Consider the following 23,787-nt stretch of genomic DNA (forward strand, 5'->3'; position numbering starts at 1 on the left):
GCGCCGGCTCCGCAGCTCGCGCCTGCCCGGCGCCGGGCCATGGCGCTGCTGCAGAACGTGTCGCTGCAGGATCCGCGGGACCGCTTCGAGCTGCTGCAGCGCGTGGGGGCCGGGACCTATGGCGACGTCTACAAGGTGCGCCGGGCGGCGGGCCGGGCGGGAGAGCGGAGAGCGGGGTACACGCTCTGCGTCTTGCTGCAGGAGCTGGCCCCCGGCCCCGCCTCCTCCTCATCCCTCCTCACCCCCTCCTCATCCCTCCTCACCTCCTCCGCCCCTGCAGGCCCGCGACACTGTCACGTCCGAACTGGCCGCGGTCAAAATAGTCAAGCTAGACCCAGGTGAGGGCCGGGAGCCAGGGCCTCAGCGCTGGAGGGAGGGCAGAGAGCGGCGCGGGCGGGCGCGGTGTGAGGGGCGGAGAGTTGCCATTTCGGAGACCCCCCTGAGAGGCATGCCCCAGGAGGTACTGTTGGCTGGCACCTGTCTGGCCTGAAGAGAGGAGGCACTTTGTACCCATTTTGCAGATGGGGGCACTGAGTTAAGGCGGCCCCCTTCATGATGCTCTCTGTTTCCCAGGGGACGACATCAGCTCCCTTCAGCAGGAAATCACCATCCTGCGTGAGTGCCGCCACCCCAATGTGGTGGCCTACATTGGCAGCTACCTCAGGTGAGGCTGCTTTATCCCCTTGCCCACCCCCAGGCAGACCCCATGTGGCCCTGCCATGTGCCCACCCCAGCTCTGTGTCACCCCAGGAATGACCGCTTGTGGATCTGCATGGAGTTCTGCGGAGGGGGGTCCCTGCAGGAGATTTACCACGGTGAGGGCTAGGACTCCAGGCCCCAGAGGGCCACAGCCTTCTTCCCACCCCCCTACCCCAACATAGGGCAGGAGGAGAGCGCTGAGGCCCTGTACTTGGGCCCCTCTCCACTTCTTCACTGGCTGTGTGACCTTGAGAAAAATGCTGTCCTTCTCTGGGCTGTATATCCTACCCTATGTCGGGAGGGGATGTGGCCAACTCCCCTTTCGCCAGGAGTGCCTGGTGCTTTCCCTACGCGGGGTGAAGCCTGGGTGGGTCAGCATATCCCCCCTAGACCCCCAAGCCAGCCCTTACCCCTTCCATTGCAGCCACCGGGCCCCTGGAGGAGCGGCAGATTGCCTATGTCTGTCGAGAGGCACTGAAGGTAGCTGGGTCCGTGGGACTGTTCACACCCCTAGTCTCCAGGAGCAGGGCAGGCAGCCCAGCAGGCCCCTGTGTGGGATGGGGTGGGGTGGGGTGCGGTGGGTGGAGTCCCTCAGGCCGAGCTGCCTGAGGGGCTGTGGGTCCTGGGGGGAAGGGGCCCCAGCCCTATTGCCGGAAGCAGCCCATTTCCCTTTTGGCTCAGTCACTTCCTGTTTGGGGAGAGGGGTGGAGGAAGCTGTTTGGGTGGGGGGCCCCAGGCCTGAGGGGGTTCAGGAGAGGGGAGATACACGGGGTAGCTGCTCTCAGGGGCTCCTCTTTGTCCACAGGGGCTGCACCACTTGCATTCTCAGGGGAAGATCCACAGAGACATCAAGGTAGGGGTCTGGCTAAGGGCATCATGGGAGGGAGGAGGGGACTTTCGGGGGCACCAGATGGGATTCTCTCTCCTCCATTCCCACAGGGAGCCAACCTTCTCCTCACCCTCCAGGGAGATGTCAAGCTGGGTCAGTACCCTGGGGACACCGTCAGGGTGAGGGTACTGTGGGACCTCCTGGAGTCTGGGAGCCTGCTTGTCCTTGGGCAAGTCGTTTTACCACTTGAGCCTCGGTTTCCCCATTTAGAACATTGCCTCCTTCTCCCTTCCTGCTGGAAAGCTGAATGTGGTTTGGTCTGTATGGAGTCTAACCCGAGACCGGCACTGGGTCAGGGCTAGAAGGTGGTCGACCCCTCCCAGGAGGGAACCTGGCCTTGCCTCGTGCCTGTGACCGTTGTAGCTGAGCCTGGGCCACCTGCTGTCTGAACCCCGCCAGGTGCATCCTGAGCCTGTGCCCTGGCCGTGGGTGGGGAGTGGCAGCCTGAGGTGAGGTGAGAGCCGCTTTTCTCCCTGCAGCTGACTTCGGGGTATCAGGCGAGCTGACAGCATCTGTGGCCAAGAGGAGGTCTTTCATTGGGACTCCGTACTGGTGAGGCTGTGCTTCTGGCTGAGAGGGTGGGGGCTGTGAGGGGAGGCACCTGGCCATCTCATGTGTGACCTTGCCTCCAGGATGGCCCCAGAGGTGGCCGCCGTGGAGCGCAAAGGTGGTTACAATGAACTGTGTGACGTCTGGGCCCTGGGCATCACCGCCATCGAGCTGGGCGAGCTGCAGCCACCTCTCTTCCACCTGCATCCCATGAGGTCAGCAGAACACTTGCCCCTGGCCTGGCCCAAGAGCCCTGTAAACCTTGACCCCTGACCTGTGGTCTCCATAGGGCCTTGATGCTCATGTCGAAGAGCAGCTTCCAGCCGCCAAAGCTGAGAGACAAGACTCGCTGGTAAGGGCCACATCGCCTGCTGGGGCCCCCCTTTCAGTCCAGCCTGATGGGGGTGGAGGAGCCGTCTGCCGCCTCCCCGGGTGCAGCTTTGAGGGTCTGCCCTTTCTGGGCCTCCACAGACCGTCTGCAGGAGTGGGGCCTGGGCCCTGCCTCCGTGCTGGGGACCCTTGTGGACCAGGAAGAAAGGCAGATGGCTGATAATGGAGGCGCTGCCGTGTCGCAACAGCAGTGTTGCTCAGGCCAGCTGCCTGCGGCCTCAAGCTGGCTCCTTCCTGGGCAGGCTCAGCAGAATCCTCTGGAGTGGGGGCAGGATGTTAGCCTGAGGGCTAACCTGGGCTGGGATTGGGGCGGGGGGGCTCTTGTATCCACTAGGACCCAGAATTTCCATCACTTCCTCAAGCTTGCCTTGACCAAGAATCCCAAGAAGAGACCGACAGCAGAGAAGCTTCTGCAGGTGGGAGGCAGGAGGGTGGAGCAGGGGGCCTGATGCTCAGAAGCAGGGACCGAAGGCCAGGGACCAAGCTGCGCCCCCCTCCATCCTCCAGCACCCCTTCACGACCCAGCAGCTTCCTCGGGCTCTCCTCACACAGCTGTTGGACAAGGCCAACGATCCCCACCTGGGAACCCCCTCTCCAGAAGACTGTGACCTGGAGGTAAGTAAGAGCCCCTGGGGACTGGGTCTTGGCCTGGTCTGGGGGTGAGGAGTACAGAGGTGATACAGTCACGTCCCTTCAGCTTGTGTGTTTGCAGCACAGGGACCTTCGGTCTGGTTGAGCCCACCCATTAGGAATCTTCCCTGAGCCGGTTTGCCTCCTTGCTGCCCACTCCAATAGGTGCTTGCCCTTGGCCCTGTGAAGTTAACTGAAGATCCTTAACTTAAGCCACCTTCTGTTTTCTCTGTGATCTTTGGCAAGTTCCTTGCCTCTCTGTGCTGGTTTTCTCATCTGTGGAAGGAGGGTGCAGTTAATCTCACGGTAATCTCAGAGCGTTATTGTGAACACAAACACGTCAGTGTGTATAAAGCACCTCAAGGAATACCTGGCGTGAGGTGAGTGTGGGCGTGTGTCCACCGTGTGTGTTCTCTTGTAGACTTATGACATATTTCCGGACACCATTCACTCCCGGGGGCAGCATGGCCCAGCCGAGAGGACCCCCTCGGAGATCCAGTGTGAGTCTGTTTTGGGGAGGGAGAGGGGTGGATTGGGGGGCTGTGTATGTGGATTTGGTGGGGGGCTGTGTAGATTGGGGGTCTATGTATGTGGATTTGGTGATGGAGGGCTGAGTGTGGACTTGGGGGGGGCTTTGTGTTTGCCTTGGGGGGGGCTGAATGTGTAGAGTTGGGAGAGTTGGCAGAGGGCTATCTGTGTGGAGTTGGTTGGGGGGCTGTGTGTGGAGTTAGGGGGGAGCTGTGTGCAGAGTTGGTATGAGTTTAGGGATCAGTCCTGAGTCTCTAGCCCCCTAACCCCTGGATCTGGGCCCCCAGTTCACCAGGTGAAATTTGGCGCCCCACGCAGGAAGGAAACAGACCCACTGAATGAGCCGGTGAGGGGCTGGCTGTGTGGCTGGGTGGTGCTCGGGGCAGGGCTGGGGAACTATGCGGGCGGCCAAGCACCTCACACCCAGGAGCCTTGACACCGCAGCAGCCTGGCCCTTAGGCCTGGGAGAGCCGTTCTAACAGACTTGTCCGCTCAGGGACTGGGAGGGCCGAGGGCTCCTTCCTGGGGCAGGTTGTTTTGGACAGTTGGTGGAGGGTGGCAGAGAGCGATCATGCCTTTCTAAAATGTGGGCCTGGGACTTCCCTGGCGGTCCAGTGATTAGGCCTCCACGCTTCTGCTGCAGGGGGTGCGGGTTCCATCCCTGGTCGGGGAACTAAGATCCCACGTGCTCCATGCAGCATGGCCAAAAAACACGCGTGGGCCTGTCGCTCGTTGGAGGATCCCCCCCGCCCCCCGCCACCTCCTTCGGCACGTTCCTCTGCCTCAGTTGCTGTGACTGCTGGGTTGTCTGACTCACCGTCTCTGCTCTCTCACTGTCTCTTGTTATCAGCATCTCTCTTCGCCCCCACAATCTCAGTCTCTCCGTGCCTGTCTCTCTCACTGTCTCCTCTCTCGCTCTTTGCGTTTGTCCCTCTTTCACGTGTCTTTGTCTCTTGTCTCTCTCCCAATCCTCTTGCCTGTTACCATCTCACTTTCCATCTGTCTGTCAGTCTGCCTTCTCCCTCTCTCTTCCCCCATCTCTCCAGCACCCTCTCACGTTGCCTGTCTGTCTCTCTGCCTCCCTCCTGGTCTTTCTGACTTGGTTTCCCCACAGTGGGAAGAGGAGTGGACGCTGCTGGGGAAGGAGGAGCTGAGCGGGTGAGTGAGGGGGAAGGAAGCTGGAGGTGGGCAGGAGCAGGAGGGCAGGCTGACCTCTGACCCCTCCCCATCCCTGCCCAGGAGCCTGCTGCAGTCAGTCCAGGAGGCCCTGGAGGAAAGGTGAGGGCCTGGAGCCCGGGGAGGGGTGGGGACCAGGCTCATGACCCCATCACACCTCACACCTCATCTCCCTTCAATCTGTCCCCAACAGGAGCCTGACCATCCGGCCGGCCTTGGAACTCCAGGTTCAGAGTGGAGGGGAGCTGGGGGTGGGGGTGCTGCTGGCTGGGAGTAGGTTACAGGGTCACTTGCTAACAGCTGGGCTGGGTCCCCTGACCCTCCCGCCAGGAGCTGGACTCTCCAGATGACACCATAGGAACCATCAAGAGGGCCCCATTCTTGGGGTCATCTCCCACTGAGCCTCCAGCCGAGGACCTTCACCCCAGCCTCCCAGGTGAGCCCAGGTGTGGGGAAGCAGGAGGCTGGCCCAGGGGTGGTCTGGGACTGGAATTCACAGCCACTCTGTGCCTGCAGGAACCCCACCCCTACCGCACCCAGGCCCTGCCAGTCCTCCCCTGCTCCCCACTGCCTGGGCCACCATGAAGCACCGGGAAGATCCTGAGGTGAGGGGCTGCTGAAGCGGGGTGGGGAGATGGGAAGCTGTGGGTAAGACCCTGACTCCTTTCCTTGCTCCCAGAGGTCAGCCTGCCACGGGCTCCCACCAACCCCCAAGGTGCACGTAAGTGTTTGTCTCATAGCTCCACCTCCCGGCCACCTGCTGCCCTACCACTTGCTGCCCACCCCCCCTCTACTGCCTCCCACCGCCCCTTAACTTCCTCATCAGCCTCCTGCCTCCTCTCCAGATGGGCGCCTGCTTCTCCAAGGTCTTCAATGGCTGCCCCCTGCGGATCCATGCTGCTATCACCTGGATTCACCCTGTCACCCGGGGTAGGCAGGGCCAGGGAGGAAGAAGGAGACTGGGAATCCCTGGCTTGGGTCAGGGGATGTGGCTGACCTCTGACCTCATACCCCAATCTGCAGACCAGTTCCTGGTGGTGGGAGCCGAGGAAGGTATCTATACCCTCAACCTGCACGAACTGCACGAGGATACACTGGAGAAGGTGAGGCCCGGCTGGCAGGGGAGGGCTGGGGGCCTGGGGGGCCTGGGGGTCTGACCCCTGTCCACCTGTCGCTCTGTGGCCTCCAGCTGATTTCACACCGCTGCGCCTGGCTCTACTGCGTGAACAACGTGCTACTGTCCCTCTCAGGTACCAGGTGGGGCAGGCAGGGGGCGGGGCCAGCACCCTCCCCACCAACTCTGATCCCCACCCCCTCCCACCTCCCTCCTCAGGGAAATCCACGCACATCTGGGCCCACGACCTCCCAGGCCTGTTTGAGCAGCGGCGGCTACAGCAGCAGGTCCCCCTCTCCATCCCCACCAACCGCCTCACCCAGCGCATCATCCCCAGGTCAGCGACCCTGGGGTAACCTGGCCCTGCGGGGGTGGGAGCACCAGGGGAGACGGAGGGACAGAGCCAGGGCTTGAACATGGCCTTTCCTGGTCCTGAGACTGTTGGGATCTTAGTCATGTCACTCGGCCTCTCTGAGGCCCAGTTTCCTCTTTGGTCCGTCCTGCTGGTAAGCCTCCCCTCCCACTGCCCCCAGGCGTGTCGGGAGGGAAGGAGACAGTGGATGTGAATATGTCAGGGGAGCCCTTGGTGCTGCGGTGGGTAAGCTGAGGGGCAAATGTCTCCTGAGCACTGGGAAACGCCAGTTCTTAGGTTGGGCTTGGGGACAACAAGTCCCATGAGTCCTTAACACTCAGCTCTGGGGGCTGAGGTGAGCCAGAGCTGGGAGGGGCAGGGAGGCCGCGGGGAGGCCAGGTGAGCTTGTGGGAGTTGACAGCACTTGGGGGTCTTCCAGGCTGATGCGTTAGAGAACAGCCTTCCAGCGAGGGAGGAATACCTGTGAATTCTCCTAGGCGATCTGGGGAGGTAGAAGGTGTTTGGGCTTGAGTGGGGGAGGGGGAGCCACCCAAGGGGAAGCTGCACAGGTGGCAGAGCCCTGCCTTTGATGCCAGGCTGGGATCTGGGCTTTGTCTGACTGGCAGCAGCACCAGGAGCATCTTAGTAGAATCCCTCTGTATGTCAGTCAGGACTCTTCCTGTTCCGGGTGATTTCACTCACTGGCTTCAGCACAAAAGGGAATTTAATGCCTCGGGTAGGAGTGGGGTCTGGTCCTTCCTTGGTAGCTCACATAGTAAAGAAACCATCTGCAATTCAGGAGACCCAGTTTCGATCCCTGAGTTGGGAAGATCCCTTGAAGAAGGAAATGCAACCCACTCCAGTAGTCTTGCCTGGAGAATCCCATGGACATAGGAGCCTGGCGGGCTACAGTCCGTGGGGCCACAAAGAGTCAGACATGACTGAGCGACCAAGCACTAACATCTATAGCACTAACAGGAGTAGGGTCAGCTCAGGCCCAGCTGGATCCAGGCTCCAGTGGCACCCTCAGACGTCTTCCTGCATCTCCTGGCTCTTGTCACCTCTTGTCACCTACATCCTCAAGTAGGCTTTCCTGTCCAGTGACAGCTACCTGCAGATCCACCCAGTGTTCCACTAGCTAATAAACCCGTGGAACTGGAACCTCTCCTTCCAAGTAATTCCCACCATAGGCTGGGGCCAATGCTCACGGGCCTAGCTGAGGGCCATGCCCACTTTTGGCCTGGTCACTGTGGCCACGGGATGAGGCGCTAGGGGCCAGGCAGGTCTGGGTCATGCGCCCTCTCCTGGAGCTGGGGAAGGAGAGAGGGGCTTGTCTGGGCAGATGCACACAGGAGCATCTGCCGATAGCTGTGGTGACAGCGGGAAGGATGAATGGAGCGGGAGACCGATGAGAGGGCCTGGAAAGGAGGCCAGTGTAGTGACCCGAGACGAGGGAGGGCGGTGGGAACTGGACGGAGTTGAGCAATGTTTAGGAAGTAGAGCTGATGAGATTTGGGGACTAATGAGAGTGTGCGTGAGGGGAAGGGAGGGACTGGGAGACCCCCAGTGAGCAGACTGTGAGGTGTGTTTATGAGGTGGTGTATGTGTGCTAAGTCTCTTCAGTCATGTCCGCCTCTGTGTGACCCTATGGGCTATAGCCTGCCAGGCTCCTCTGTCCATGGGTGGTAGAGGCCCTCATTCAGCTGTACAGCACCTGGTATGTGCCAGGCAGTCTCCTGGGTGTGAGAGCCTCCTGGGAACTAGAGACCCTTGTACTCCTCAGACTCTCTGTCAAGAGGGACAGACAACAATGGATACGAGGAAGGAGTCAGTGCAGTGGTGACATGGAGGAGGGTCAGGAGGTGGTGGTCAACAGGGTGGTCAGGAAGGACGTCCCTGAGAGGGTGCTGTTTGAGCAAAGACTTGGAAGGGGTGACAGAGTGAGTCCTGAGAATATCTGGGGGGTGGGGGGTGGAGGCTGGAGCCCAGAGGCCAGGCCTGCTTGTATGAGGAACAGCAAGGAGTCAGAGGGTCCACGTGGAGGGAGTGAGAGGGGGCTGGCCTCCGAGGGCCCTGTCGCCACAGAGAGGCCTTTACCGCTGACTGAGTGTGGCCTGAGGGCCAGTGCAGAGGAGTGGCCTGACCGAGGTTCTCACAGGTCAGTCTGGCTGCTGCGCTGGGAGGAGGCTGGAGGAGACGCAGGCGGAAGCAGAGGCCTGTCAGGAGGCTGGTGGGACGTGATGGCGCCTCGGGCCAGGGTAGCAGTGAAGGAGGACAGAGACAGTCAGATTCCAGTTTTATTTTGAAAGCCAGACCAACAGGATTTCCTGACAGTTGGTGGATGGAAGAGAAAGAGAGGAGTCAAGGATGACTCCAGGGTTTTGGCCTTGGCAACGGAAGGATGGAGCTGTCATCAGCTGTGGGTGGAGCAGAATTCAGTGGTGTCACGTGGAGTTTGAAATGTACAAGACAGGCCTCAGCTCTTGTCGGGGAGTGGGGGGTGGCCCTGAGATCTGAGCGGGCAGGTGGGCTATGGGCTTAGACATCCATGACCAGGTGGTGGTGGAAGGCGGTGGAGAGGGTGGGGGAGGCTGGGCCGTGGCTACACCCACCGGGGAGATGAGGGGCCCAGGCCCTTTGTGCAGTAGGCTCGCTCAAGGACCATGTTGGGAACCCAGTGGCCTTGGAACTTCCTGACCTCAGTCCCAGGCCAACCTCTGCTTTGGCCCGGGACCTGCAGGAAACAGGCCCAATACAGCCCCGAGTCACAGGCAGCTTTGGGTGTGGGTTCGGGAAGTCACAGAGGAGATCTCGAATTGTTGGAGAAAAAAACAACAAAAAAAATCTGCCTTTGTCCCATTTGAAGGCCAACTGGGAAGAGAGTGGAAGGGACAGGGTAGAGAGGAGCGAAGGCAGGGGGAGAGAGGTGCTGGCTTCCTCGGCGGGGCCCACGTCCCAGCAGAGGGTGCAGACAGGCCCTGGATCACAGGGAGAGATGGCCGGGCTAATGACATGTTGGCCTGTTCCTCAGAGCAAGAAACGGGTTCGGAACTTCCCCTGAGGGCTTGGGGGACGGCAAGTATCCAGAGCAAGGACCCTACTTCTCCCTCAGCACCAAAGGAAGCCACCCACTGGCCACCCCGTGTAATAGCCTCAGCAGAAGCAGAAGAGGGCAGGGCCGTTGCTGTTTCCTTTTGAGTCTTCATCTCCTCTGGCCAGCTTGCCCACCTGTGACATATGGCATGTGGGGTGGGAACTGGCCCTGAGTGCTCTGGCTGAAGGAGGAGCTGGAGCCTGAGTCAGCTCCCAGCCCTTCCACACTCTCATGTCTTCATTCATTTCTTCATTTTGGGCTTCCTGAGTGGCTTAGTGGTAAAGAACCCACCTGCCAATGCAGGAGATGCGGGTTCAATCCCTAGGTTGGCAAGATCCCTTGGAGGAGGAAGTGGCAACCCACTCCATTATTCTTGCCTGGGAAATTCCATGGACAGAGAAGCCTGACCAGCTACAGTCCACGGGGTCGTAAAAGAGTTGGACATGACTTAGCAACTAAACAACAACAACATTTGCATTCTTTCTTTCCTTAAAAAGGATTTTCAGTGACTGAAGATAGGTGGGAAAGTATTAATAGGGGATGAGAAAAGCTAGCCTTCTGTGAGGGCACCTGTTGTGGCAGGCTCTGCTGCAAGCCCTCTGCTGAGTTAACTCATACAAACCTCACTGTGACCCTCCAAGGTGGGTTCCACGGTCACACACACCCCCACTCCCACCCCTGCCGTCCCGCGTCTGCAGAGGAGTCAGCTGAGGCACGGAAAAGTGAAGTGCCTTGCCCCCAAGTCACAGTTAGAGATGACTCTGTGAGCCAAACCCCTGGTCTGGATGTACAGGCTCCAGGCTGTCAAGTTGGGTGCTGGAGCCATGGGCCCAGCATCACATCCGCTTCTCAGTAACTCGAGCAAGTGGCTTGGCCTTCCAGAGCCTCAGTCTGCCACCTGTGAGGCAGAGAAGGTGTTAGAACCCATCCTTAGGGCTCTGTGGGGGGCGAGCCTTGCCCAGGATGGCACCAGGGACACCTGCCCTGGTTGCTGTCCCCTCAGGCGCTTTGCCCTGTCCAACAAGATTCCTGATACCAAAGGCTGCCTGCAGTGTCGTGTGGGTAAGAGCTGGGGGGTGGGCGGGACAGGGTGGGGGTGGGGCGCAGGCGGGCACAGCCCCGGGGCCCACTGCCTCCTCTCCCGCAGTGCGGAACCCCCACACAGGCAGCACCTTCCTGCTGGCCGCACTCCCTGCCAGCCTGCTCCTGTTGCAGTGGTATGAGCCGCTGCAGAAGTTCCTGCTGCTGAAGGTGCGGGGCCGGTGGGGGTCCCCTCCCTGGGCGGGCGGCAGGGAGGTCTGGGGGAGGAAATGAAGACCTGAGCACCACTGCTGTCCCCAGAACTTCTCCAGCCCCTTGCCCAGCCCAGCAGGGATGCTGGAGCCGCTGGTACTGGATGGGAAGGAGCTACCACAGGTGTGTGTGGGGGCTGAGGGCCCTGAAGGGCCCGGCTGCCGCGTCCTGTTCCACGTCCTTCCGCTGGAGGCTGGCCTGACTCCAGACATCCTGATCCCACCCGGTGAGCTGGAGGGCCAGGCTCTGCGTGAATGAGTGTGTGTGTGCACGTGATATGTATACAGAAAGAGAGAGTTCCCCACGGTTTACAGCTCCATGGAGACCTTGGGGACCCCGAAGCTCCCAGCCTCCCTTCAGCTGGGTCTCCCCATAGAAGATGTCACTAGACCAAAGGGCTCAGCAGCTAAGACAACCTGAACAACCCCGTGGGGGCTGCAGGGACAGCCAAGCTGGGGAAGGCGGGAGCCAGAGGCCTTCATTCTGAGCAAGGAAGCAGGATCCTGGGTGCTGGGGCAGCTCAGGGAGTGAAGGGAGTGGCAGTGGGTGAAGGAAGGGGAAGGCGCCCTGGACCATACGGTGCCCAAACTCTCAGCCAGGGGTCTCATGAGATTTCACTCTTGATTCTCACAACGGCCCTGCGAGGTAGACATCTTCATGCCTGGGTTACAGTTGAGGAACCTGAAGCTCAGAGATCCGAGGTCACATAGTGACTGAGTCTTAAAGCCCGGCTCTGGGGTCCCTGCTCTCCTGCGGCTCCCTGGGTTTCAGCCCAGCTCCCTGTGAGCCTGTGGATGGGTCACTTTGGCGCCAAGCGTCAGTTCCCTAGCTATGCAGTGAGATCCGGCATCATGACGCCCCCCAGGATGCTCTTGTGGTGCAGGCTGCCTAACAACCCGCCCCCCGCTCCGTGTCTTCCTCTCGGGGCCAGAGTGGGGCTGGTGGCTCAGCCTGGCCATGTTTCCCTTCTCTAACTGCAGAGGGGTTCCCGGGCTCGGCCCAGCAGGTGATTCAGGTGGACAGGGACACAGTCCTGGTCTGCTTTGACCGTGAGTGTTCCTGGGATCTGGGCCGGGGTGTCGGAGGGGATGGTGAGGGAGCCCCCCACCCATCAGCACCTCCCACCCCGCCCCTGTGCAGGCTGCGTGAGGATTGTCAACCTGCTGGGCGAGCCCACTGCCACACTGGCACCCGTGCTGACCTTTGACTTCCCCATTGAGACTGTGGGTGAGTGAACCGGATGGTGGGTGGTGGGGGTGGGTGCAGAAGATGCCATCCTGGAACGCATGATGTGGCCCTGGGGCTCGGGGCTGGCAGCAGAAACAAGGAGGCAGGTCCCCAGCCCCTCTTGAGAGCCATCCTGGCCACCTGCAGACTGGTCTGCGACCCAGACCTGGGCCCAGGGTGTAGCTGGGGGAACCAGTGGCCTCCGGGCAGGCACGGGGCTGATGGTGGCCCGGCCCTTCCCAGTGTGCCTGCAGGACAGCGTGCTGGCCTTCTGGAGCCATGGGATGCAGGGCCGCAGCCTGGACACCAATGAGGTGAGGGGGACTCAGGAACTAGGCCTCCCCACCTGGTGGTCCCCACCTTCTAGGAGAGGATATGCTGGGCTGGCCTCAGCGCCCCTTTTCTTCCCAGGTGACCCAGGAGATCACAGATGAGACGAGGATCTTCCGAGTGCTTGGTGCCCACAGGTAGGACACGGTGCCTGGCCTCTCCCTCCGTCACCCCCAACACACACAGATGGCGGTGCCGTGTGCCTTCCCACCTTGCTCACCTCCATTTTCCCTCCCCTCCAGAGACATCATCCTTGAGAGCATCCCCACCGACAAGCCCGGGGCTCACAGCAACCTCTACATTCTCACAGGCCACCAGAGCAGTTACTGAGCAAGTCACCTAGCTGGCTTGGCCGGGGGCGCCGCCACCCACCCCACGTGGCAGTTCTTTCAGGCAGGGGGGCCCCTCCGAGATCAGAGGAGCTCAGGCCCTAGTTCTGCTGGTCTGAAAGGGCAGAAATCCTGAGAAGAGTCTGGGGGCTGGGGAAGGGAGGGGCCCGCAGCCCACACCTCCGCAATAACTGGACCAGAAGAAGCTGCTGTCATATCCCCCTCCCAAGCGGGCAGCTGGTCCCCGGAGCGCCGTGGTAGGGCCCTGGGCAGTTTGGGGGCAGCCCAGGGCTATCCATTCCATTTTGTTCCACTTTTCCTTTCCACTCGTCCTGCCAAGAGCCTGCCCCTGCGCTCCATCCTGGGGAACGTGGTATTTAAAAGAGAGACTATATTGGCATTAAAGCTGGTTTGATTTTATTCCACTGGTCCCTCTGGGTCAGGGGACGCTGAGCCCACTGCCTCATCTCCCGCCACCTCTCCCTCCAGCGCATCTTTCTGTGGCACCAGGGGCTGTGGATGAAACATGGAAGGCGGGCCCCCAGCGTTCTGGTGACTCTCTCATGGGGAGCCAGGCAGAGGTAAAGGGGAGGCCTCGGCCCCCCGTGAGATCTCAGGGTCGCTGTGTCTTCCTGGGCTCCCCTGCTCAGGATGAGCCCCCTGCCTTGCAGTGTGAGGTCTCCTTTGTGGCCAAGGAGTTATGCTGATGGGGTGGGGGGAGGCACCGAACAACGGATTCATCCAGAGGACCCCGTCCCAGGTGGGAGCCCACCGGGTAGCCTGTGGAAGGGCCCAGAAGGGGCCAGTCCAGGGCTACTCTACCCAGCCCCAGGGAGGCTGCAGCCGGTGGAGACAGCCTGTCAGGACCTGCATCCCGCACCCAGGCCTGGGGCTGCCTCCCACCTGCTGTCTGCCCGGTCAGGTTGGGATTACTAAACACGGGCGTGCTCATCAAGCTAGACTCTGCGAAGATTAACAAGAGTTAATTTATGTGTCCATTTAACAAAAGTTCCTGGGCTTCCAGAGGGATCCCTACCCAGATGTGGGCCAGCCCCCAGTGAAGGCAGCTGTCCTTGCTGGAGCCTGTATCTCGAGGGCACATCCATCCACCTGTTGCCAGCTTTGGGCTTTCCATAGTCATTCTCCCTCATGTCCCTCTTAGACAGTGCCGTACTCCCAGGTCAGGGAGCCCCAAGTGGTCCCAGGCACTGACCAGGCTGCCCTTGAGCAGAGTCTTTGGGTAGGTGAGGCAAGACCAAGGCTGCAGAGGGCGGGGAGGCCTGGGGCTGGGGGAGGAGCCTGAGCAAAGGTCCAAGGTCAGTTTGGCCTGGTCGCCTCCCTTCTGACGTTCAAGTGCTGGATGAGAACTCTGCACCTGTGGGCCATTGGTAAATACTTGATAAATGAATGAAGTGCTGAGTGGGTGGGTAGATGGCAGCCCAGTCCCTAGTGCTCCTGGCAGGGGACCCCGAGCCATCTTGTGTTCGTCACATTGTCCCCTTGTCCACCCTCCTGCAGAGCTTTGACTGCTCTCTTCAGGACAAGGGAGGGTTCTCAACTGAATTGGGGGCTCAGATCAGGAGCGGAGACACAGCTCCTGTGTTCTCCCTGAGACCCAAAGGAAGGTAAGAGGCACCTTCCAGGTTCTGAAGGTTTGTCTGCACCCACTCAGGGGGCATTTGATGGGCTAGGTGAAGGGGGTAACAGGGATATGATTCCTAACTTGCATTTTTCCAGATTTCTTGGCAGAGGTGCAGGATTGAGGAGTGCCAGGGTTGGGGAGGTGAGCTTCTGCTCAGTGGACATAGACCCCGACCCTTGATGCCCAGGTACCCTATGGACTTTCAGCCCACAGGGCAGCAGGCAGCAGACAGTGCCACCTTGTGGCAGGCCGGTCCCCCAACACACTAAAGCATTTGGGGGGTGGTCAGACTGTAAAGTGCCCAAAGCAGGAGGCCTGGGAAAAGCAGGGACCTTTGATAAAATATTTGCCGCCAGCAAACGCTGGCTACCAGCCAAAGAAAGGTTAAGAAGCCAGGGAATATACACTGAAAGACCAAAATTGTTATTTTATCTGTGTGTTTTTTAATAGATAACCCTTGGCCATGGTACATAGATATTTTTGGGGGAGATGGCATACCAGGTGGCCTGTGGAACTCACCCCTCACCGCCCCGGCCCCAGACCAGGGACTGCTGAGTCTTAACCACTGGACTACCAGGGAAGTCCCACAATTAAAAAATATATATATAAGCTAGATACAATGACAAGTCTCCTATCCAGGTCCCAGTTACTTATGAACTCTCTGGAAGTACTCACGCACGTTTAAGCAGTTCAGCATGCTTTAGTCTTTCCCCTTTCTTACATGGTGATATATTCCACACAGTGTTCTAATCTTGCCCTTTAAAATCCGTCCTGGAGGGAATTCCCTGGCAGTCCAGTGGTTACAGCTCTGTGCTTTCACTGCTTGGGGCCCAGGTTCGATCCCTGGTTGGGGAACTAAGGTCCCACAAGCTGTGCAGTATGGCCAAAAAAAAAAAATCTGTCCTGGAGAACTTTCCATGATCAGTGCCTCCACCTTTGTTCTTTTATAGCTAGTGATGTTCCACTGTATGGGTTTCCCGTAACTAATGTGAATTCACCATAGTTAGAGCCTATTGATGGAAATTTCAGTTGTTTCTACTAGTGTGATATTACAAATGATGCAGCAGTAAATACTCCTAAGCCAGTGCCATTCTGTACATACTCAAGTGCTCCATAGGATAAATTCCTGGAAGTGGCCTTGCTGGGTCAGAGCTGGCTTTGTCCTTGTGACAGCTACTGTCACATTGCTCTCCCTGGGCAGAAGCCTCTAGGATGGTCAGATCAGCTTCTCTAAGCCATCCTGTGGGTAAGTGGAAGAGGCAAGTCACCCCAGGATGTTTGGGTAGCTGGCCCATACCCCAAGTCAAGTGAGGGTCAGGAGGAGAGGTAACAACCAGATGTGTGCTTCAGGACCGCGGGGCATCTGCTGTGCTCACAGTGGCACGTCCAGTCACTGCTTGGTACTCAGAAGGCTTTTTGAGTGAAGGAATGAACGTGATAGTCTGACAAGGAGGCCCTGGAGTTGGGTCCCTGGACTGGGTGAGCTTGCTGGGCTGTATTTTCCCTGGGCAGACCATATCCTATATCGACCTGCAGGGTGTAGGGAGAATTGGAAGTATTGTAATACACATAATCCAACAAGACAGATGAATCATAGATGTAATGTCAAGTGAAAACAGCCAACTGCATAAAATGACACACAGCATGATAGCAAAAATAAGCAAAACTAAACCATCTATTAAAGAATCCGCCTGCAATGCAGGAGACGTGAGTTTGATCCCTTGGTTGGGAAGATTCCCTGGAAGAGGGCATGGCGACCCACTCCAGTATGCCTGGAGAACACCATGGACAGGGGAGCCTGGTGGGCTACAGTCCACAGGGTCACAAAAGAGCTGGACACAACTGAAGCAGCTGAGCGCACACACACGATCAAACGCTTAGGAGATCAGGGGGAGAAAAGCACACACTTCAAACGACGGTCCCTGTGAGGGGGGTGGGACTGGGGTAAGGAAGGACCTCAGGAATTTGCGAAGGTAGTATCGGTTCTCAGGCTGGCTGTGGGGGGTTCATGGATGTTCAATTTATAGCACAGTTGCTAATGCATGTGAGAGCCCACATACTTTTTGTATGCATCAAATATGATGTAAGGGACTTCCCTGTGGTCCAGTGGGTCCATGCTTCCACTGCACGGGGCATGAGTTCCATCCCTGGTCAAGGAATTAAGATCCCCCATGCCATGTCACAGACTTCCCTGGTAGCTCAGCTGGTAAAGAATCTGCCTGCAATGCAGGACACTCCAGTTCGATTCCTAGGTCAGGAAGATCCCCTGGAGAAGGGATAGGCTACCCACTCCACTATTCTTGGGCTTCCCTGGTGGCTCAGATGGTAAAGAATCTGCCTGCAATGCAGGAGACCTCGGTTCGATCTCTGGGTTGGGAAGATCTCCTGGAGGAGGGCATGGCAACCCACTCCAGTATACTTGCCTGTAAAATCCCCATGGTCAGAGGAGCCTGGTGGGCTACAGTGTATGGGGTCACAAAGAGTTGGACACAACTGAGTGACCAAGCACAGCACATGTCATGTCACAAATCCAGAAAAAAAAAAAACTATGTAAGAAAACATAAGTTTAAATATTTTAAGGCAAGCACTCAAAAAACTCAGTAATGGCTTGGAAAACAAAACCAAAAAACCAAGATAGTCAGTCTTCTCCTAGATGATGAAATCAAGTGGAGATAATATAACCAATGTTCTGTGACAAACTATGGGCAGGTCCCTCTCTCTGTAGCTGCTTTCTTCTGTTGCTTCTTTTAAAACAGCTTTATTGAGGTATAATCAGCATACAATGAACTGCATATATTAAAAATGTACTGTTTGTTGACTCTCACACACATACACCTGTGAAGCCATTATTGCAATCAAGATAAATGTTTCCATTGCCCCAAAAGCTTCCTCTTTGTAATCAGGCCCTCCTGTTCCTCCTTGCCTCCCCAGCCCGGAGTAACCCCTGATCTGGTTTGTCACTAGGCATCAATTTGCATATTTCAAGATTTATGTAAATACAAATGTATGGTATGTACTTTTTTTATTTGGCTTCTTTCACTAAGCATCATTATTTTGAGATTTATCCATGTTGTTTCATATATTAATGGTCATTCCTTTTATTGCCAAGTAGTATTCCATTGGATGGATGTTCAACAGTTTGTTTAGCTAATTGCCTGTTGATACACATTTGGGCTGTTTCCAGCTTTGGACTATTTATTGCAAATAAAGTTGCTATGAGCATTCACATACATGTCTTTGTGTGGATATAAACTTCCATTTCTCTTGGGTAAATGCTTTTGAGTGGAAGGGCTGGGTCATGTGGTGTGTTGTTTCACTTTAAAACATTTTTTTGTTCAATTCTGATTTTTAAAAAAAAAATCTTGTTTCACTTTTTAAGAAAATGCCAAGCTGTTTTGCAAAGTTGTTGGACCATCTGCATTCCAACCAGCTGTGCAGGAGAGTTCTAGTTCCTCCAAGTCTTCGTTAACACTTGGTATTGTCCATCTTGTTTAATTTTAGCCACTCAAATAGGTGTGTGGTGGTATCTCATAGTGGTTTTAACTTGTATTTCCCTCATGACTAATGATGTTGAGCATCTTTTCCTATGTTTATTTACCATATACAGACACACCTCAGAGATAGTATGGGTTCAGTCCCAGGTCACTGCAATAAAGGGTCCTGTGAATTTTTTGGTTTTACAGAACATATGACAATTATATTTATACTATACCAAGTCTATTAACTGTGTGACAGCATTATGTCTTTAATAAATGTACATACCTTAATTTAAAAATATTTTATTGCTAAAAAATGCTAACCATCATCTGAACCTTCAGCAAATGCTATCTTTTTGCTGGCTGAAGTTTTGAAATATTGAGAGAACTACCAACATGTGATGTTCCCTTCTCCAGGGGATCTTCCCCACCCAGGGCTTGAACCCAGGTCTCCCGTATTGCAGGTGGATTCTTTACCAGCTGAGCCACCGGAGAAGCCCTCAACATGTAACTGAGAGATACAAAAGAGGCAAACACTTTTGGAATAATGGGACCGGTGGACTTGCCTGACACAGGGTTGCTACAGACCTTCAATTTGTAAACACAATCTGCAAAGTACAATAAAACAAAGCGCAATAAAGTGAGGCCTGCCAGTATACATGTGTGTGTGTTCAGTCACTCAGCTGTGTCCCACTCTGCGGCCCCATGGACTGTAGCCCGCCAGGCTCCTCTGTCCATGGGATTCTCCAGGCAAGAATCCTGGAGCAGGTTGCCATTTCCTTCTCCAGGGGATCGTCCTGACCCAGGGATGGAACTCACGTCTCCTGTGTCCCCTACATTAGCAGGTGGATTCTTTACAAAATGTGCCACCTAGGAAGCCTGCCGGTATACATATTCGGTAAACTGTCTATTCAAATCTTTTGCTTTTAAAAATAGGGTTGTCGGACTTCCCTGGTGGCTCGGTGGGTAAGAATCCACCTGCCAATGAAGGGAATGTGGGTTCCATCCCTGGTCCAGGAAGACTCCACATGGTGCGGAGCAACGAAAGCCCTTACACCACAACTAATGAGCCTGTGTGCCCTGACCACTGAAGCTCATGCCCACAACAAGAGAAGCCACTGCAATAACTCTGAGCACTGCCACGAAGAGTAGTCCCCACTCGCCACAACTAGCGAAAGTCAGCTCACAGCAACGAAGACCCAGCATAGCCACAAATAAATATTTTTAACAATAGAATTAAAATTCCAGCTTTGAGATACAAATGACATAAAACATACTGAAAGGTTAAAGTGTACCATATGATGACTTGATACACATATATTGTGAAATGATTACAACAATAAGTTTAGTTAACACCACACGAGTTGTCTGTTTTCTTATTGCTGAGTTTTGAGAGTATGGATTAAAGTCCTTTACCAGATATGTGAGTTGTACATAGCTGTCTTGTTACTATTTCTAATTTGTACCCAACTCACAAATTCCAATACCTATCAACCCCTTGTTCAAATTAATACCTTTAATAGGAAGGTGTAAATATACATGGTTTTCCAGGAAAAAATTATGAAAAGTACTTGGTGCATGACATGTGCTCACTCGCTGGTAGACATTCCTAATTCGGGCAATGAAATCATGTGTGAGGCTCTCCAAAGGCTGGACATGGTGGGGGAAGGCGGGGTCAGAAACATCCATGGATTTGCTCCCTCCAGGCTCAACTAGCTCCATGATATTACCTCTCAATCTTGCCAGGGGCTTGAAGTTTCTGAACTATCAAATTAGAATGAAACGATGGAAAACGCCGGGGATTCGTAGGGTGTCAAAACTTCTTTTTGGCCGCACTGCCTCACACGCGGGATCTTAGACCCCTAAGAATCAAATCCGTGCCCCCTGCAGTGGAAATGCAGAGTCTTAACCACTGGGCCACCAGAGAAGTCCTAAAACTTATTCTTTACATTCTGACAGCAATTCTCTGACACAACTGGATGTCCCATAGTTCAATTCAGACATGAACTACCCTGAGTTGGTGATGATCCCACAGGTTAAGGGGTTCAACCATAAGACCTGGGCCTCCAGGCTACCCACACCTCTGACCAAACTTGCTACAAATTTGGTAGTTCCCACAGCCCACTTCAGGTTCAATAAGTTGCTAGAATGACACAAAGAACTCAGAAAAGTGCAGTATACATGACTGCTGTGTCATTTTAAAGGTTACATTTAAATAAAGAGCTAGATAAAGAGATGCATTGGGCAGCAAGGTCTGGATGAGTCCTGAGGTCAGGAGCCTCACCCTGATGCGTGCAATCCGGGTGCATCGCCCTCCTGTTACATTGGTATGTTCACCAACCTGGAAGTTCTCCAAACTTGTTAAGAGTTTTTATTGAGGCTTTATTATATACATATGATTGAATAAATCACTGGTCATGTGATTGAGTGCAATTTCCAGCCTCTCTCCCCCACCCAGAGGTGGAGGGTAGGGCTTAAAATTGGTTGGTTTTTCTGGTGACCAGCCACCATCCTGAAGCTCACTCAGGGCCCTCAGAGCTGACAGTGAGTCTCCCTGTTAGCATAAATCCAGCTACCGGTCCAAAGGGCCTCATTATGAATAATGAAAGACACTCCTAGCACTCAGGAAACCCCAAGGGTTTCTGAAGCTCTTCACCAGGATCTGGGAACAAAGACCAGATAGATGTGTTGCTGTTTTCATTATACTGCATCCTGGTTTAAAATCAGGAGGCATCTGTGTATAATTCTTGACCCCACAGCTCAGGAGGTAGTCCATTAAAACCAACCATGTCCTCCAATCTCATTCAATCAGTGCAGAGCCCTGTACAGTAGCATTAATGTCCATATGCTAGAGACAAGCTGAGATGCATAGACATTAAATGACTTCCGTAGTTGCCAGCTGGTGGGTGGCTGGCCTGGGTCTATAGGACTCCACTTGCCTCAAAACTGGGAAGTCTGTTCTATGGTCCTCAGTCAGAAAGCGGCATGGCCAACATTCCAATCCTGTTCTGCCAAATAGGAGTCCTGGACCGACAGACTACACTGGTAAGTTGTGTGACGTTGGGGTAGTTAACATCACTGTGCCTGGGTTTTCTCATCTATAAGTAACAGATAATACCCATCTCTGAAGGTGGCTGTGAGGATGAAATTAGCTACTACAAGGGAAAGAAGTCAGAACAGATTAGGGAGTAGCCAATGTTCAAACTCTTAACTATTCATCTGTCCTTAGAACACTTACAAAAATTGATCATATACTTGACCACAAAGGAAACTGTATTTTTTTTTAAAGATTAGAGATTTTAAGACCACATTCTGAAGAATCTAAAAAAATATAAATTAGTAAAAGAACAAACAAAATATTTTAACTTGGTAAAACACTCTCACAAAAATCCTAAAGGAAATGACTAGAAAGCAGTGACAGTGACTACCCTATGAGAATCACAGCTGCAGCTTTCACCATTATTAGTACCATAGTATCATTATTAACAGTAATAGTACATTTTTATTTGTGCATTAGTCTCTCTCCTTCACTAGACCATGAATTTCTGGAAGCAGGGGCTGAATTTCATTCAGGGTCATATCTGTCAAGCCGTTTTACATCTAGTAGTTGCTCAAACATCGAATGATTCTTTTCTCCCCTCCTCCCTAGAATTTGTGGTATTTACTGATAAATTAATGTTTCCTTATTTTTCAGGTGATTTAAACATTTCTAATTTTCCTTTTATATCCACAATATTAACTTCATTTTTATTAGTTACACTAGCATAAAATGTTAAACATAATACATAGAAATAGGAGAAAAAGTAAAAATCACCTGAGATCCCACTAACAGTGGAAATTTGGTGATTGTTCTGTCAATGCATTTTTTTGTTTTGCAGCATGGCTTGTGAGATTTTAGTTCCCTGACCAGTGATCAAACGCGAGCCCCTGGCAGTGAAAGCGGCAAGTCCTAATCACTGGGCCATAGGGAACTCCCTCAATGCATTTCTTTATATCTATACAGTTGTATGTTATGTAAATGCTTTTGAACTGTGATGTTGGAGAAGACTTTTAGAGTCCCTTGGACTGCAAGGAGATCAAACTCGTCAATCCTAAAGTAAATCACTCCTGAATATTCATTGGAAGGACTGATGCTGAAGCTGAAGCTCCAATACTTTGGTCACTTGATGTGAAAAACTGACTCATTAGAAAAGACCGTGATGCAGGGAAAGACTGAAGGCAGGAGGAGAAGGGGACAACAGAGGATGAGATAATCAGATGGCATCACCGGCTTGGACATGTGCTTGAGCAAGCTCTGGGAGTTGGGGATGGCCAGGGAAGCCTGGCATGCTGCTTGGGGTCGCAAAGAGTCAGACATGACTGAGCAACTGAACTGAACTGAAATGGGATCACCATCATACATTTTTTAAAAATACAAAAAATATTTTAAAAATACGTTGGGTTCTTAAAATGTATTGGATAACTTCCAAGTACCTATTTCCCTCTTCAGTGTCTTCACTGATGACTATCCTCTGTGGCTTTCTCCATACTCATATAATCATACGCATACACATGTATGGACTTTGTTTTACAAAAACAAGGTCATGTAATAGCTATTTCTCTGCTTCTTTTCTTATTCAGTAACAATACAGCACCTACCAGGTCAGTAGGTACGGATTATCTCCTTTTCAAGGCTGCCTACTAATCCAGGTTATGGATAATCTACTTCATTTAACGAATCATATATTGATGGTAGTTTTGTTTCCAGGTTTCTGCAGTTACAAACAAGACCGCAGTAAACGCAATAGAAGACTTTGAACACATTATATTATGTAATCACATGCCTTGTTTAGGGGCAGATTCCCAGGAGTGGGATTACCACATTGAACATGTTTTTCATTTTTCCCTGAAAGAGGTACAAAATTTTTTTAAGCCCCACCATGTAGGATTTTAGTTCCCCAGCCAGGGATCCAACCAGTGCCCCCATGCATTGGGAGTGCAAAGTCTTACCCACTGGACCACCAAGGAAGTCTTGAAAGGTACAATTTTAATAGATAATAGAATGCTTTTCAAAAAAGAATTCAAAGTAGTAACTTAGCTTTTTTTCCCCTGATTGTTAAAGATGTCTCATATCACCTTTAATTTGCATTTCATGCTTAGGAAGTTGGTACTTTTCATGTTTTTTTGGCTATTTGGATTTGCTCTTCTGAGACTTTATTCAGTCTTTGCTCATTTTCTGTTGTTTTTCTCTTTTAAATTATTTTTTAAGACTTCTTTGCATATTACAGATATTAGCTCTTTATCATATATATGGCAAATATACTTTCCTAATGTATAATGTAAAAGTCTGTTGACTTTTATCATAGGTTCCTTTGGTAATTTAACTTTGTTTCCTGTCTTCATAAAGTCTCCACCCCTAGAGGACTCCGATAATCCCCTAAATTGTATTGTGTCTGTTTTACTGTTTAAATTTAGGGCTCTGTATACCATTTACTAGCTAAATCTTTTCCTTACCGAATTGAAATACCACCTTTTTGGTTAGACTCTATCCTATTGTACTAATCTGTCTTTCCTACAACAATACCACATTGTTTCATTAGTGTGTCTTTTGTATTGTATTATTTGGAAAGGCAAGCTCCTCAACCTAGTTTACAAATTTCCCCACTATTTTCAGTTCTTTTACTCGACTTAAAAGATGATCTAATCAATCTCAACTTCGCTGGGATTCTAATCAAAACGCACGGTATATGCAAACTAATTTTTGAATTGGTAACTTCATATTGCTTTCCACCTAAGATATGTGTACCTCCATTGGCTCGGATTCCGTTTTTAATCCTTCAATAAGACTCTATTTTATAGCTCCTTTTTCTTCCCACTTTTTATTTTTTTCAAAAACAGGAAGTCCTCTTTTACCTGTGTTGTCGACGGAACCGGTTTACCGGTCCGCGCCAGCCCCTCCCCCATCCCTTCGTTCCGGGTTACCATGGGAATGGAGGATTGACGTCACCAAGGGCTTCCGCGCCGGACCCGAGGGTCGACGGTGAAGCCAGGGACAGAGACACGACTTTGCCCCATCTATGCTTGCGCGCT

The 23,787-nt window shown here is 53.4% G+C and overlaps 1 protein-coding gene and 1 long non-coding RNA gene across 4 annotated transcripts in view; one reads left to right on the plus strand and one right to left on the minus strand.

Moving 5' to 3' along the window:
* MAP4K2 (mitogen-activated protein kinase kinase kinase kinase 2) lies at positions 1–17,470 on the plus strand. Of its 3 annotated transcripts, none has more exons than XM_081532561.1 (32): positions 1–135; positions 281–338; positions 574–664; positions 751–815; positions 1,124–1,179; positions 1,505–1,552; positions 1,639–1,681; positions 2,068–2,140; positions 2,221–2,352; positions 2,427–2,489; positions 2,862–2,943; positions 3,035–3,142; positions 3,579–3,657; positions 3,973–4,031; positions 4,536–4,843; positions 4,925–4,963; positions 5,055–5,088; positions 5,192–5,297; positions 5,378–5,466; positions 5,541–5,582; positions 5,707–5,791; positions 5,885–5,964; positions 6,051–6,111; positions 6,195–6,312; positions 10,425–10,483; positions 10,569–10,672; positions 10,763–10,940; positions 11,695–11,763; positions 11,855–11,941; positions 12,185–12,255; positions 12,353–12,408; positions 12,514–17,470. In XM_081532561.1, exons 1-32 carry the CDS (start codon positions 40–42, stop codon positions 12,599–12,601), a joined length of 2,727 nt encoding a protein of 908 aa, XP_081388687.1. In that variant the 5' UTR covers positions 1–39; the 3' UTR covers positions 12,602–17,470. The 3 variants fall into 3 exon arrangements, with proteins under 3 accessions (XP_081388687.1, XP_081388688.1, XP_081388690.1); XM_081532562.1 differs by having other exon boundaries at positions 4,800–4,843; XM_081532564.1 differs by having other exon boundaries at positions 4,800–4,843; positions 5,402–5,466.
* Positions 14,665–23,787, minus strand: part of LOC145523018 (uncharacterized) — a 10,233-nt gene continuing 1,110 nt past the window's right edge. Inside the window, exons 2-5 of the long non-coding RNA XR_014066297.1 lie at positions 20,658–20,816; positions 19,449–19,602; positions 15,577–15,772; positions 14,665–15,482 (exon numbers count right to left, since the gene is read on the minus strand). This is a non-coding gene — a long non-coding RNA (uncharacterized LOC145523018). The remainder of the gene's footprint in view (positions 15,483–15,576; positions 15,773–19,448; positions 19,603–20,657; positions 20,817–23,787) is intronic.

This window comes from Giraffa tippelskirchi, chromosome 10, assembly GCF_054371585.1.
Source record: "Giraffa tippelskirchi isolate mGirTip1 chromosome 10, T2T-mGirTip1v1.2.pri, whole genome shotgun sequence".
Taxonomy (NCBI): Eukaryota; Metazoa; Chordata; class Mammalia; order Artiodactyla; family Giraffidae; genus Giraffa; species Giraffa tippelskirchi.

What these genes read in the sequence shown, in the direction of transcription:
- MAP4K2 (XM_081532561.1), top strand. Translation starts at nt 40, where the DNA reads ATGGCGCTGCTGCAGAACGTGTCGCTGCAGGATCCGCGGGACCGCTTC. An exon ending in CAGAAGACTGTGACCTGGAG is followed by an intron (nt 3,143 to 3,578) that starts GTAAGTAAGAGC and finishes GTTCTCTTGTAG; the next exon opens with ACTTATGACATATTTCCGGA. An exon ending in AGACATCCTGATCCCACCCG is followed by an intron (nt 10,941 to 11,694) that starts GTGAGCTGGAGG and finishes CTCTAACTGCAG; the next exon opens with AGGGGTTCCCGGGCTCGGCC.